This window comes from Perognathus longimembris, chromosome 14, assembly GCF_023159225.1.
Source record: "Perognathus longimembris pacificus isolate PPM17 chromosome 14, ASM2315922v1, whole genome shotgun sequence".
NCBI classification, from domain to species: Eukaryota; Metazoa; Chordata; class Mammalia; order Rodentia; family Heteromyidae; genus Perognathus; species Perognathus longimembris.
Genome location: NC_063174.1, coordinates 40,890,135 through 40,904,272, shown reverse-complemented (window position 1 = coordinate 40,904,272; position 14,138 = coordinate 40,890,135). Strand labels below are relative to the sequence as shown.

General features: G+C 41.8%; 2 protein-coding genes across 5 annotated transcripts in view; both read right to left on the bottom strand.

The window, feature by feature from the left end:
• Window positions 1-14,138, bottom strand: part of Bbof1 (basal body orientation factor 1) — a 32,621-nt gene that overhangs the window by 14,317 nt on the left and 4,166 nt on the right. For all 3 annotated transcript variants that reach the window (XM_048362816.1, XM_048362815.1, XM_048362814.1), the window contains 3 exons: window positions 11,091-11,156; window positions 8,747-8,890; window positions 3,826-3,906 (listed from right to left, as the gene is read on the bottom strand). In XM_048362816.1, the coding sequence (XP_048218773.1) occupies window positions 3,826-3,906; window positions 8,747-8,890; window positions 11,091-11,156 (291 nt within the window). The remainder of the gene's footprint in view (window positions 1-3,825; window positions 3,907-8,746; window positions 8,891-11,090; window positions 11,157-14,138) is intronic.
• On the bottom strand, window positions 3,826-6,832 carry LOC125363529 (E3 ubiquitin-protein ligase RNF113A-like). Of its 2 annotated transcripts, XR_007213240.1 has the most exons (2): window positions 5,121-6,832; window positions 3,826-3,906 (listed from the first exon to the last, which is right to left on the bottom strand). XR_007213240.1 is itself a non-coding variant. In XM_048362820.1 (1 exon), exon 1 carries the CDS (start codon window positions 6,355-6,357, stop codon window positions 5,320-5,322), a length of 1,038 nt encoding a protein of 345 aa, XP_048218777.1. In that variant the 5' UTR covers window positions 6,358-6,832; the 3' UTR covers window positions 4,996-5,319. The 2 variants fall into 2 exon arrangements, 1 of the variants encoding a protein (XP_048218777.1); XM_048362820.1 differs by lacking the exon at window positions 3,826-3,906 and having other exon boundaries at window positions 4,996-6,832.

The following is a 14,138-nucleotide window of genomic DNA, read 5'->3' as shown; positions in this document are numbered from 1 at the left end:
TTGGTGTCTTTATTCCTATGTGACACCCAACATCTCAAGCTGTTTCTAACACAATCATTTATTCATATAACAAATGCCTGTTGGATACTATTACTATGTCAAGTTGTTTTAAATAAAGACAAGTTTCTTAATTTCATGCACCCCTGGATCCAGTATAGGAGCCAAACCATAAATAATTAAAACATACTGAGAATTTCCTGTGTGTCCAGCATAGATCTAAGAGCTTTATGTGTATTATTTCCTAGTGGAAGGCCCACTGCCCCAAGGCTCAAGCTACCATACTCATGAAATCTGTACCAATATGATAAAAGGTAGATATTGCTAACCAACAATTATCTGTACCCTCCTTTTTCTTCCATATCAAATTCTACTAGTTGACTGGAAAAAGAAAATAACTTTCCCAATATCCAAACTTCCACTAGTCACTTTCCTGTCATCCTTTATAACATAGTTCGGGACAATGCTAGGATCTTCTGGGAAAGTTTTTATGACCTTCATATAAAACAGATACACCTGGAACCAACCTTCCTTCTTGATCAAATATGTTCAAAACTTGGTGCTATGTGAAAACCATGAGGGAAAGGCCAGAAGCTACCTGCTCTCATACAAAAAGACTTATTTATGTAAGTAGTTAGGTATTCTATAAACTAAGTTTTTTCCCTTTCTTTCTTTTTTTTGCCAGCCCTAGAGCCATAGTGCCTACTTCCGGCTTTTCTGTTTATGTGGTGCTGGGGAATCGAAGCTGGGGCCTTATGCATGGTAGGCAATCACTCTACCACTAAGCCACATTCCCAGCCCATCTTCCTTTCCTTTCCTTTTCCCTTCCCTTCCTTGTCCCTTCCCCCCTTCCCCTTCTTTTTCCTTTCCCTTTTTCTCTTTCTCCCTTTTTCCTTTTCCCTTTCCCTTTTCCTTTCCTTTCCTTCCTCCCTTCCTGTTGGTCATGGGGCTTAAATTCAGGGGCTTAGGCACTGTCCCTGAGCCCTCTTGCTCAAGGCTAGCACTCTACCACTTTGAGCCACAACTCCACTTCCATTTTTCTGGTGCTTATTTGGAGATAAGAGTGTGGTGACTTTCCTGCCTGGACTGGCTTTGAACTCAGGAAATCTCAGTCTCCTGAGTAGCTACAATTACAGGATGAGCCACCAACACCCAGCCTCAGCAAATATTTCTAAAGAGACCACAATTAGAGCAGAGGAGAAAGTTCATGTTTGCAACAGTTTATTCTAGAGGGCTGCTGTTCCTGGTTAAATGCCAGGAAGGGCCTTAAAGGAAAGGCACCAGAGTGCTGAGCCTGCCTTTTTCCCTTCTAGGTAATTTCATACTACTCAGTATGTATGAATGTGTGTGTTTATATGTGTGTGACATAAGAGAGGTGTGTAGGGGACTACACTCTGGTCCTCATATACAGTAAGCACACTACCACTAAGGTACACCCCAGCCTTTAGAACTACTTTTTAAAGCCTGTCTTTTTATCTAAACCTTATATACTTATTTTCCTTACCCTCAACTCCCTAAATCCTCATCAATTTCTGAATCTATTTAGTTCATTCTTAAGACTGAGAAAAGTAAAGCTATAATTAAACATAAAGAAAAATCATGGGTCCTTTATAGAAGAAAAGAAGTCCGGCTAGGAATATGGCCTAGTGGTAGAGTGCTTGCCTCTTATACATGAAGCCCTGGGTTCGATTCCCCAGCACCACATATATAGAAAACGGCCAGAAGTGGTGCTGTGACTCAAGTGGTAGAGTGCTGGCCTTGAGCAAAAAGAAGCCAGGGACAGTGCTCAGGCCAAGTCCCAAGCCCCAGGATTGGCAAAAAAAAAGAAAAAGAAAAGAAGTCCATGGTACTTCCCATAATTTGGAGAATACATTTCAAAGAAACAGAAACAGGAAGCTTGTGATATACTCAGGAATGTTTTCAAGTCCCCTGCTTTATTAATATCTGGAATGCCAGGTCATTAAAGGAACATCCTTACAGATAGACTGGAGTGACTTTGCCAATTTTATCTTTGCTATGTAAGATAAATGTAGCTTTAGCCCCATCAGTGGAATGCCAAACTAAGCCTTGAAGCCTTTGTACAAGATGATAATCCCTCCCCTATGCATGCGTGTGTATGCACCAATACCAGAGGCTTGAATGCAGGGCTTTACACTCTTACTTGCCTATTTCATAATAGCTGAGGCTCTACTACTATAGAATCACTTCTAGTTCTGGCTTTTTGGTAGTTAAATTAAGATAAGATTCCTCAGATTTGTCTGTCTGGGGTGGTTTCAAACCATGTTTCTTATCTTCTGAGTAGTTAGGATTAAAGGCAAGAGCCCACTTGAGGATACCCCCACTTGAGGATAATTCCAGAATCTTTGAATGGAAACAATGTAAGTGCCCATTCAAGAAATGAAATCTTATGGCAACTACATTAATGAAACACAAGACTGCCAAATGAAATAAGCCAGGCATAAAAAGAAAAGTACCATGCCCAGAGCCAGGTTCATGCCTGTAATCCTAGCTACTCAGGAGGCTAAGATGTGAGAGGATCATGGTTGGAAGCCAGCCCAGGCAGGAAAATTCATGAGATTCTCACCTCCAGTAAAGTACTGAGAAAAAATCAGAAGTGGTGCTGTGGCTCAAGTGGTAGAGAGCTAGCCTTGAACAAAGGGAGCTCAGGGACAGCGCCCAGGCACAGAGTTCAAGCCCTAGGACAGGCCAGGACAGGAAGGAAGCAAGGGTACTAAATGACCATACTTTTAGGTAGAATCTAAACCATCTGATGTTGGGCTGGAGGTACAACAATGCTCTCAATGGTAGAGTACTTGCCTCACATGTATAAGGCCCAGGTGCTATCCCCAGCCCCACAAGTAACTAAATAGATTTCTACAAACTGAGAGGGTGAAGGGTAGTTACCAGAGCCCAGCAGAGTGAAGATGGGATGGGTAGGAGGAAGACTGATCAATGGTTGCTAAGTTATAGTTAGATATGAGCAAGAAGTTCTAGGGTACACACTAATGTGACTATTGGTAATACATTTCAAAATGCTAGAGGATTCAAAAGTTTCACTACAAAGACATATAAATATATGTCATCTTAGAGGTACAGATAAATAACATCTATTTCCCATTTAAAAAATAGGTAAATGTTTAAGGTAATATGTTTAACCTGATCTAAACATTGTGGAAAGTATACATGTATCAAAATGGTAAAATGGTAAAAATCATGAATATGTACTTTTTGCGTGTATGTGTTAGTACTGGGGCTTGAACTCAAGGTTTTGACTTCTGCTTGGCTCTTCTCCTCAAGACTGGTGTTCTACCATTTGACTCACATCTCTACTTCTAGCTTGCTTTTATTAGCAGGTAACTGGAGATAATAATTTCAAAGATTTGTCTGCCTGGGCTAGCTTGGAACCACAATCCTCAGGTCTCCGCCCCCTGAGTAGTTAAGATACAGGCATGAGCCAACAGGGCCCAAGTTACGATTTTTGTGTTTATTAGTTAAAAATTAACTAATTAAACAAGGAATCTCTTAATGAACAGCACAAAAAGAATTGAATATTGAGATTTCTAGAATGTTTTGCTTTCTCCTATTTTTATTTTGCTCTGTTTTTTGTTTTTCAGGGTTTTTTAGACAGAGTCTCACTACATATCCCAAGCTGGCCATCAACTCATAGTCCTCCTGCCTCAGTCTCCTGAACAGGACTGCAGATGTATGCCATGACATACAGCTATTGCAGTGTTCTAATAGGAACAAAAGAAATATTGACATATCTTAGAATGCATATAGTTATTTTGTTCTAGTGAGATTTTCTTAACAGTTCCTAATATTTTATACCTTTTCTTCAAAGAATCTGGTTTCCAGTCTTCGGAGAGTCTCCTGATGTTTCTTCTCTGTGTTCCTTAAACTATCTTTCAGCTACAATTTAAAAAACAAAAATGGTCATGGTCAATAGGAAAAATTCTAATGAAGCAGCATTTTCTTTCCTACATTAGCTCCTGATCCTAAACACACAGAACACTCCTATGTCCTTGCCTCTGAATACCATATTTCCTTCATCTTTTTTTTTTTTTTTTTTGCCAGTCCTGGGCCTTGGACTCAGGGCCTGAGCACTGTCCCTGGCTTCTTTTTGCTCAAGGCTAGCACTCTGCCACTTGAGCCACAGCGCCACTTCTGGCCATTTTCTATATATGTGGTACTGGGGAATCGAACCCAGGGCTTCATGTATACGAGGCAAGCGTTCTTGCCACTAGGCCAAATTCCCAGCCCCTATTTCCCTCATCTTTACAGACTTACAAGACTGATAATGAGATGGTGTTTCCCCCCACTTTTTTTTAATGGTACTTCATAGTGTACTTGACTTCATGTGTGCTAGGTGGGGAATATTTAAGGCTCTTATTGGTAACAATTCTCCACAGACAAGATATTCTTATAATATTTTCCAAATGCCTTCATTTCAAATGTGGAATCACAAAATCATAAAATTTAGAATTGGAAAAACCTTAGGAGCCAGACTATACAATTCTCTCAGCTCATATAATAATCTTCATGGGGCACCAGTTCATAACTAGCTACTCAAAAGACTGATATCTGAGGATCATAGTTAGAAGCAAGCACATTACCACTTTGTCAACAAACTCCTAAAAAAATAACCTACCATTATGAATTTCTTCTATTAATCAGGTAGTGTTGCCCAGGCTTACCTGGAACTATGGATCCTCTTGCTTTAGCAGCTGGGATTACACGTGTACACCACACATCAACTTTTTTTTCCTTTAAAACATATGCCTTGAATAACTTACAATTCTTAAACGTAACTAGTCTCTTTCCAAGTTGCACAATGAATCGTACATACAGTAGGCTTTTTTCCTTAATGTCTATCTTCCAATTTTAAGTACATTGGCCCCTGACATTTGCCTCATTTCCTCTATGTTTGAAATTCCAATTAACCACCTTATTTTCCCCTATAAACCAGTAACTTCTGACTTAATTTCTAAAGTGTTTCTTAACAGCTCTTTGGAAGGTCTGAAGTCTATTTCCACTAGGCAGCAACACTGTTCTTTCAAGAAGAAAAATCACACATTGGCTCACTAGTGAACTAGTTCTTAACTCATTTGATTTCGAATGTGTACCTATGACATGTTGAGAATTCCTGAAAAAGTTGACTATATTGACTCAATCTGCAGAATCTTCATATAAAACAAACTTGATATTCCTTCTACAAACTTTTAAATCCATTCCTTCCGTTATGGCTATTTGGGGGAGTTTTTGAAGAAGACCAGAAGAAAAGTATTTCTAAGGGAAATTTATGGAAAACCCAAGCGATGGTAATTAAACCCCATCGGGGTCCTCTGAAATACGGCAAGCACCACACTCAGCTGCAGCTAGTCTATGCTTCCTCAGCTTAGCAATCAATTCTTTGGCAGGATTGAAGACACCGCTGGTCTGCTGGTCACAGACATAACAGCGCGGAGTGGTGCGGAAATGCTGCAGGGCACAGCTCTCACAGAAATAATGCTTGCACTTGGTGACAACTGGGTTTTTGAAGGTTTGACGACAGATGAAACACTTGAATGGTATTTCGTCATCATCGCTTCTTACTTCGTAGTTTTCCTCCTCACAGACACCATAGCGACCCTCGTCAAGCTCACGTTCGATCTGCCACCCGTGCTTGTAATCTGAACGGTCGTGGAGGAATTTGCAGCTGTCTCCGAAGCCGCAGAAGCCAGTCTCTTTGTAGTCCTTACAGATGTCGGGCTGGTAATCCCAGCGCACGGTGGCACGCAGGTGCTCGGGCGCTCGGATGGGGCCCTTCCTCACCATCCCGGAGGACGCGTTGCCCATGGATGTATCTTTGGGCTTCATGTATTTCTGGTAGTTATTGATTCCCCGGTAGATCTTGTCATCCTCCTTGCCCCTCAGCTCCTCCTGGATCTTCTGGCTGCGCTCGAAGATGGCCTGTGCATCTCGGTCCTTGTCTGTGTCCAGCTGGTACACGGCGGTCGCCCCCATGTCCTCGGGCCCCGCGGGCTTCGCAGAGCGGGTGGACTTGTAGACCACGCCCAGACTTACACTCTCCTCCTCCTCCTCCTCACCCTCGTCCCGGTCCCGGTCCCAGCTTCCGCGGCGCTCCGACGCCTTTGGTTTGCCAACGCCGCGCGTCTTTTGGATCATGGGGTTGTGGACCTCCCTCTTCTTCTCCGGTCGGACCACAGTGCTGCCTTCGTCGCTACTGCAGTCGCTGTCCCCAGACTCCGGGCCGCACGACGGGCGCTTCCTGCGGCACGCGGTGCCTCTCCGCTTGGGCTTTTTGAAGAGGAAAGTGCACACTTGGTCCGCCGACTTCCCCGGAGAAACTGGTTCTGCCATCTCCGAGTCTCTCGAGCGCCTAAACGGCTGCGGCCCCGGCGTGGAGTGGCGCAGGGCTGTTACGTCACAGCGGCGGACGCCCCCGCCCAGGCTGCGTGCTCGCAGCGAGTGCGCATGCGCCACCCGCCAGGTTTAACGAAGACAGTGCAGAGGTTGATTAAATGCTGTAGTTCAGTGAATTCAAAATTTGTGACGCAAAGAAGTTACAATCAAAGTTGGGCGCAGTGCCTCATGTCTGTTATCTTAGCTACTATGTAGGTGGAGATGGGAGAGGATCGGAATTTGAAGCCTGCCCAGGAATAATGTTTGCAAGAGCAGGTAGTGTACAAGTGTATATAGGAAGATTAAAGTACAGGCCAGCCAAGACAAAACCCAAGACCCTGATTAAAAAATAATTAAGCAGCCGGGCGCTGGTGGCTCATGCCTGTAATCCTAACTACTCAGGAGGCTGCGATCTGAGGACCGCAGTTGAAAGCCAGGCCAGGAAGGAAAGTCTGAGACTTTTACCTCAATTAACCACCAGAAAACTGGATCTGGCACTGTGGTTCAAGGTGGTTGAGTGCTAGCCTTGAGTTGAAGAGCTCAGGGACAGCGCCCCAGCCCAGACTTCAAGCTCCACGACTGATAACAAAAAACTTGTACAAAGCAATATCCAAAAATTGCCCTTTGCCTTTCAACATAAATTAGGCACAGTTCAGAGTGATTGCTGATACAAAACATACCAAGGACAAGGATACTGGGTGTGGAGGGAGAGAGAACTTGAAGAAAAAAAAAAAAAAAAACATTTCACCCATCTATGCAAAAAAAACAAACCCCACAATCTTGCTGTGCAAGACACAAATAACACAAGATAAAGGTCTTACATTTAAATAGGACTGGAAGGGCTGGGAATATGGCCTAGTGGTAGAGTGCTTGCCTTGTATACAAAAAGCCCTAAATTGGATTCCTCAGCACCACATATATAGAAAAAGCCAGAAGAGGTGCTGTGGCTCAAGTGGTAGAGTGCTTGCTTTGAGCAAAAAGAAGCCAGGGACAGTGCTTAGGCCCTGAGTTCAAGCACCAGGACTGGCAAAAATAAATAAATAGGACTGGAAAAGGCCTCACCCCAGCACCATTGGGGTGGGAATAGGGGGATAGTTTGTGCATGGCTCTCTCCCTAGGGTCACTCACTGGGAGCAATGTCATCCACCAAGTCATGAGTGCACTCAGTTTTCAGAGGGGCCTATGTGGGAAGAAGCTTTGACCTCCCATAATCACCAGCACCATTAGGATAGCCAAGTGACTGTATCACCATGGAAGCAAATCCTCAATCTCCAAGTAAGCATTCAGACAACTGTATCTCTGGATATACCATGAAAATCACAAGTGCCATAAATCAGGACTTATTTCATATGGCAGCACATCACTTTATGTAATTTGCACTACATATCATGCACAAGTACTTTGCATATACTATTTGATTTAATCCTATAACCCTGAGTGCTCTCAGGATCCCCATTTTTTTTCTCTTTTTTTAATTTTTATTTTTTTGCCCGTCCTGGGGCTTCAACTCAGGGCCTGGGCACTGTCCCTGACTTCTTTTTGCTCAAGACAAGCACTCTACCACTCAAGCCGCAGGTACACTTCTGGCTTTTTCTGTGAATGTGTTACTGAGGAACTGAACCCAGGGTTTCATGCATGCTAGGCAAGCACTCTACCACTAAGCCACATTCCCAGCCCCATGATCCCCATTTTAAAATGAAGGAACCAAGTAAGGTACAGGAAGGAAGGTTAAGAAACTTGCTCATTTCAGTTTCCTATGTCACTATTGCATTTTAATGCAATAAAACTATATTCTGAGCTGAAGGAAACAACAGTAAGAGAAAGAGCATAATTACGTCAGAAAAACTTGCTGAAAGTATTTGATATTACTCATCCTACTCACCTCTACCCAAACAGCCTTCTGATTTTTTTTGTAAAATTATTCGTCAGACTAAACATATATTTTCCTTTAGAACTATGCTACTTTCCCCACACACCCTGATGTTTTCTAAGAAGTGGTAGTTCACTTCTTACTACAGTCAATAAAGATATTTAACTGCTGATGAACATGGGTGACTTGCTTTAAGATTTGGTAAGTTCACAAAGAAATCAGTGTTTAGAGAAAGAACAGTTGAATGGTCAAGACTTTCACCTTCCTCTTTTACTCTCACATAATCTCTAAAATGTCAGAGCCCATTGATGTCTCACAGGAATGTGAAGATTTTTTGCATAATCAACTCTAATGTCTTATTTAGAAGGAAAAGAGAAAGAAAAAGAAAAGACAAGGAAGGATTAGGAAGAAGGGAGGAAAGAAGGAAAGATAAACAGGAGTGAAGGGTGGAGGAGGAAGGGTACAGAAGAAACTTACATCCTCTAATTCCTTTTCCACTTGGACTTTTCTCTTCTGGAATTGTTTTATTGTTTTCAGCTCTGTCTGAATCATGCCAATTTCTTTGGCTCTTTGATAGAATCTTCCTTCCAGCTGATTTATTTGTGAAGAATACTTTTGTTCCTATATTCAAAAAAGCAAGTAAAGAAAAACGAAAGATTTTTAGGTTGTTGGTTTGTTTTTTTGCCTTTTTTTGCCAGTCCTGGGGCTTGAACTCGGGGCCTGGGCACTATTCCTGAGCTTCTTTTTTGCTCAAGGCTAGCATTCTACCACTTGAACCACAGCACCACTTTGGACTTTTTCTTTTAAGTGGTGCTGAGAAATCAAACCCAGAGCTTCATGCATGGTAGGCAAGCACTCTACCACTGAGCCACATTCCCAGCCAAAGCAAAAGTATTATATTCATGTTTCATCTGAAGCCTTGAGCCATTTGCTTATGTTCTTTGAAGAAATGTTCCATTCTTTTTGTTTAAAGTTAATTTTGTATATAATATTAATATCTGCAAAATGATGCCAATCTACCTTGAAAAAGAAAGAAACTCTGGAAGAAATCTATATATATAATTTAGTGGGTAAATCATATGCTTACATGTTCAAGGTTCTGAATTCAATCTCCACCAACAACTACAACAATAAAAACCCAAACAAAAAACTTTTAAAACTCAAAACTGAAGTGTGTTGTTGAGCTGATAACAGGAACTTCTTGCAGTCAGGAAATTCACATGGTTTTTGAACCTCAAAGTTTCAATCATAGATCTTCATTGATATATTCTTCTACTTCTTTTTTTGTTTGTTTGTTTGTTTGCCAGTCCTGGGCCTTGAACTCAGGTCAGGGCCTGAGCACTGTCCCTGGCTTCTTTTTGCTCAAGGCTAGCACTCTGCTTCTTGAGCCACTGCACCACTTCTGGCCGTTTTCTATATATGTGGTGCTAAGGAATCAAACACAGAGCTTCATGTATATGAGGCGAGCACTCTTGCCACTAGGCCATATTCCCAGCCCCTTGATTGATATATTCTTGTGAGGAAAAGTACCCAAAACAAAACTAAATAAAAACCCTTAAGCCAGACACTGGTGGTTAACACCTATAATCCAAGCTATTAAGATCCAGAAGGATTGTGGCTCAAAGCCAGCCTAGGCAGAAAAACCAAAGAGATTCCATCTCCAAAATTACCAGCAAAAATCCAGAATGGAGATATGGCTCAAGTGGTTGAGCACAGCCAAGCAAGTAAACTGAGCAATATGAAGGTCTAAGTTCAAATCTCACCAATGTCAAAAAGAAAACAACAACCAAAAAAGCCTCCAACTGTTTCTAGGCATCTATTGGCGGTGGTAGTGTTGCTATTGCAAGATTGTGTGAGGTGATTATATAGAACTGAGACTTCAGGCAAGGAAGGAGATACAGAAAAAGGGTTTTTAAAAATTCTGTATTCTGGGACTGGGAAGATAGCTCAGTGGTAAAGCACCCACCTAACACACATAAGACCCTGGGTTCTATCACCAGAATAAAAAGTGAAAATCCTCCAAACCTGCAAGTCCTATGTCTCTGAACAAAAAGTTCAGTATGTTTTTTTTTTTTGGGGGGGGGGTGTTTGTTTTTTGCTGTTGGGGTTTAAACGCCAGGCCATATTATATGTGCTAAGTAAGCTGCTATGGAGCTATTTACCAATCTCTCATAATCTACTTCATTCTTACTCATTTTCTTCTTTTTTCCAGTTTCCAGGCTTGCACCCAGCTCCTCATGCTCAGCTGGCTTGCTTGCCCATGGCTGGTGTTCTTCCACTTGAATCACCTCTAGTTCAGCTTTTTGCTGATTAACTGGAAACGGCACCTCTTAGATTTTTCTGCTCTAGCTGGCAACTATGATCCTCTAGATCTCAGCCTCTGAGTAGGTAGGATAATAGCTACTATACCACATAAATACACAGAATTTTTTTTAACTTTCTGGGGGGAACAAACCAGGTCCTGGTAAATACTAGGCAAGCACTCTTATCACAGGCTATACCTCCTTTTACTTACTTTTTTTTTTTTTTTTTTTTTTTTTTGCCAGTCCTGGGGCTTCAACTCAGGGCCTGGGCACTGTCCCTGAGAATCTTTTGCACAAGGCTAGCACTCTACCACTTGAACCACAGTGCTACTTCTGGCTTTTTCTGTTTATGTGGTACTGAGGAATTGAACTCAGGGCTTTATGCATGCTAGGCAAGCACTCTACCATTAAGCCACATTCCCAGCCCTTTACTTATTCTGAATGATCTTAGATAATCTACTTCACTGAAAATATGATCACCTACTAAGTAAAGCATTAGTACACACATAGATACTCACCAATTGTTCCTTCTCCTCTTGAGCTTTTGCCTTTGTCTCTAACAATTGCTGTTTCAGTACTTCAATCTATAAACAAAAATCAGAGTCAGGAAGAAATAACCATCCCAATTTTCTGTATACATGTTAGTATTTTTTTTTTTTTGGCCAGTCCTGGGACTTGAATTCAGGGCCTGAGTACTGTCCCTGGCTCCTTTATGCTTAAGACTAGCACTCTGCCACTTGAGCCACAGCACCACTTCTGGATTTTTCTATATATGTGGTGCTGAGGAATCGAACCCAGGGCTTCATGTATATGAGGCAAGCACTCTATCACTAGGCCATATTCCCAGCCCCTGTGTTAGTTACATAGCTAAAACAAGCAGAAAAAGACACAGCAAGGAGGAAGGAACATTGTCTAACATTTTTAATCTGCTATTTCAAGTTTCTAAGAATCCATATTTTATCAGAATTATTTAAATTGTTCACAGGTGTGGTAAAAAATATTAACTTACCATTTTAGGTGTATACGTCAGTAATGTTAATACATTTGCACTGTTACGCAAAATATCTAAAACTTGGAAAATTTTGGTGTAACAAGCCTTTAACGCAGGATTTCCAATTTTCTTTCAAGGACATTACTGTAACATTTGAGCCACACATTAATTTCTGGCTTTTTGTTTGTCAACTAGAGAGAAGAGTCCTATATTTTGTCTGTTCAGGCAAGCTCTGAACTACAAATCTCAGATCATAGTTTCCTGAGTAGCTAGGATAATAGGCATGAGCCACCAATACCCAGTTTGGGGGAGATTTCTTTTGGTAATACTCAGGGTCTTATACTTGCCACGCTACCACTTTTTCTTTTGTCAGCTGTGGGGCTTGAACTCAGGACCTAGGTGCTATCTCTGAGCCTAGTACTATACCTCTTGAGCCACAGCTCCACTTCCAGTTTTTGAGTGATTATTTGGAGGTAAGAGTCTCACGGAGACTTTTCTGCCTGAAATCATCAGATCTCAGCCTCCTGAGTTGCTAGGATTACAGGAATAAGCCACCAGGACTGACAACCACTCTACTACTTAACCCTACCACCCAACCCTTTTATATTTTTATTTATTTATTTGTTTTGTCAGTTGTGGGACTTGAATGCTGGGGCCAGGATGCTGTCCCTAAGTTCTTTAGCTCATGGCTCGTCCTCTATCCCTTTGAGTTACAGGACCACTTCTAGTTTTTCTGGTGGTTAACTGGTGATAAGAGTCTCTCAGAAGCTGGGCACTAGTGGCTGACACCTGTAATCCTAGCTACTCAGGAGGCTTATGTCTGAGGATCTCAGTTCAAAGCCATCCCAGGCAGGACTGCCCATGAGACTCTTATCTCCAATTAACCACCATCAGAAAACTAGAAGTGAAGGTGTGGTTCAAGTGCTGGAGCGCCAGCCTTGGGTGAAAAACCTAAGCCAGAGTATAGTTCAAGAATAAATATTCCGGGCTGGGGATATGGCCTAGTGGCAAGAGTGCTTGCCTTGTATACCTGAGGCCCTGGGTTCGATTCCCCAGCACCACATATACAGAAAACAGCCAGAAGTGGCGCTGTGGCTCAAGTGGCAGAGTGCTAGCCTTGAGCAAGAAGAAGCCAGGGACAGTGCTCAGGCCCTGAATCCAAGGCCCTGGACTGGCCAAAAAAAAATAAAATAAAATAAATATTCCTACAGGGTTGGGAATATGGCCTAGTGGCAAGACTGCTTGCCTCATATACATGAAGCCCTGGGTTCGATTCCCCAGCACCACATATACAGAAAACGGCCAGAAGTGGCGCTGTGGCCCAAGTGGAAGAGTGCTAGCCTTGAGCAAAAGGAAGCCAGGGACAGTGCTCAGGCCCTGAGTCCAAGGCCCAGGACTGGCCAAAAAAATAATAATAATAAAATAAAATAAATTAAAAAAAAGAAAAAAGAAAAGGCCAGTCAAGTGGCAGAGTGCTAGCTTTGAGCAAAAGAAGCTCTGGGACAGTGCCCAGGCTCTGAATTCAAGTCCCAGGACTTGCAAAAGAAAAAAATTGCCAAAAATCTATATGCTATGTACATTTTACAAGACTCCATATATCTTGTTTATAAATATATATTATATATTTTAGCATTCAAAATGTTTATATATTTAATAGAATATATTATATAATAGTATATTCTAATATATTATATGATAGAATATATTATATAATAGAATATATTATATATATTACATGAGTATGAAATCCTATTATATAGTATATGGAATATATAATAAAAATATGTTATATTAATTTATATTATATATTGTACTACATATGATATTATATGTATAATTTTAAAGCATGATGGAGGCATACATCTTCAACATGGTGGAAGTTGTCTGAGCTCTCCAAGCAGCTTATAAAAGCAGAAGGAAAAGGGAACAATTTGAAATTATACCTAAAATTCGACTTTTATCTTTTGGAGACTGTAACTTGTTATCAATAGACTTGATCTATGTAGGGGTTATTTGCTTTTGTTTTTTTTCTAATACTGGTGTTCTCAAGGCCTCATGCTTGCCAGGCAAATGTTCTCCTATTGATTCATGCCTCCAGCCCTGTTCTTTGTTGATTACTTTTTTTTTTTTTTGGCCAGTCCTGGGGCTTGGACTCAGGGCCTGAGCACTGTCCCTGGCTTCCTTTTGCTCAAGGCTAGCACTCTGCCACTTGAGCCACAGCGCCACTTCCGGCCGTTTTCTGTATATGTGGTGCTGGGGAATCGAACCCAGGGCCTCATGTATATGAGGCAGGCACTCTTGCCACTAGGCCATATCCCCAGCCCTGTTGATTACTTTTGAGATAGGGTCTTGCTTCCTTCCAAAGTGTATGCCTGGACCATAGACCACATATTCCAGGTGTTCTGTTTTTGCTTCAACGAAAATCGTGACCCACCTCATCCAGCTTCCTTCCAATGAGAAGAAGTTTATGGTCTTTTCTTCCCAATTTTGGCCTCCCACATAGCTTTGAATAGCAGCTGTGTTCCCCTGTGTCCAGCTGTGGACTGAGCCTCCCAAGTAGCTATGACTAGTCACT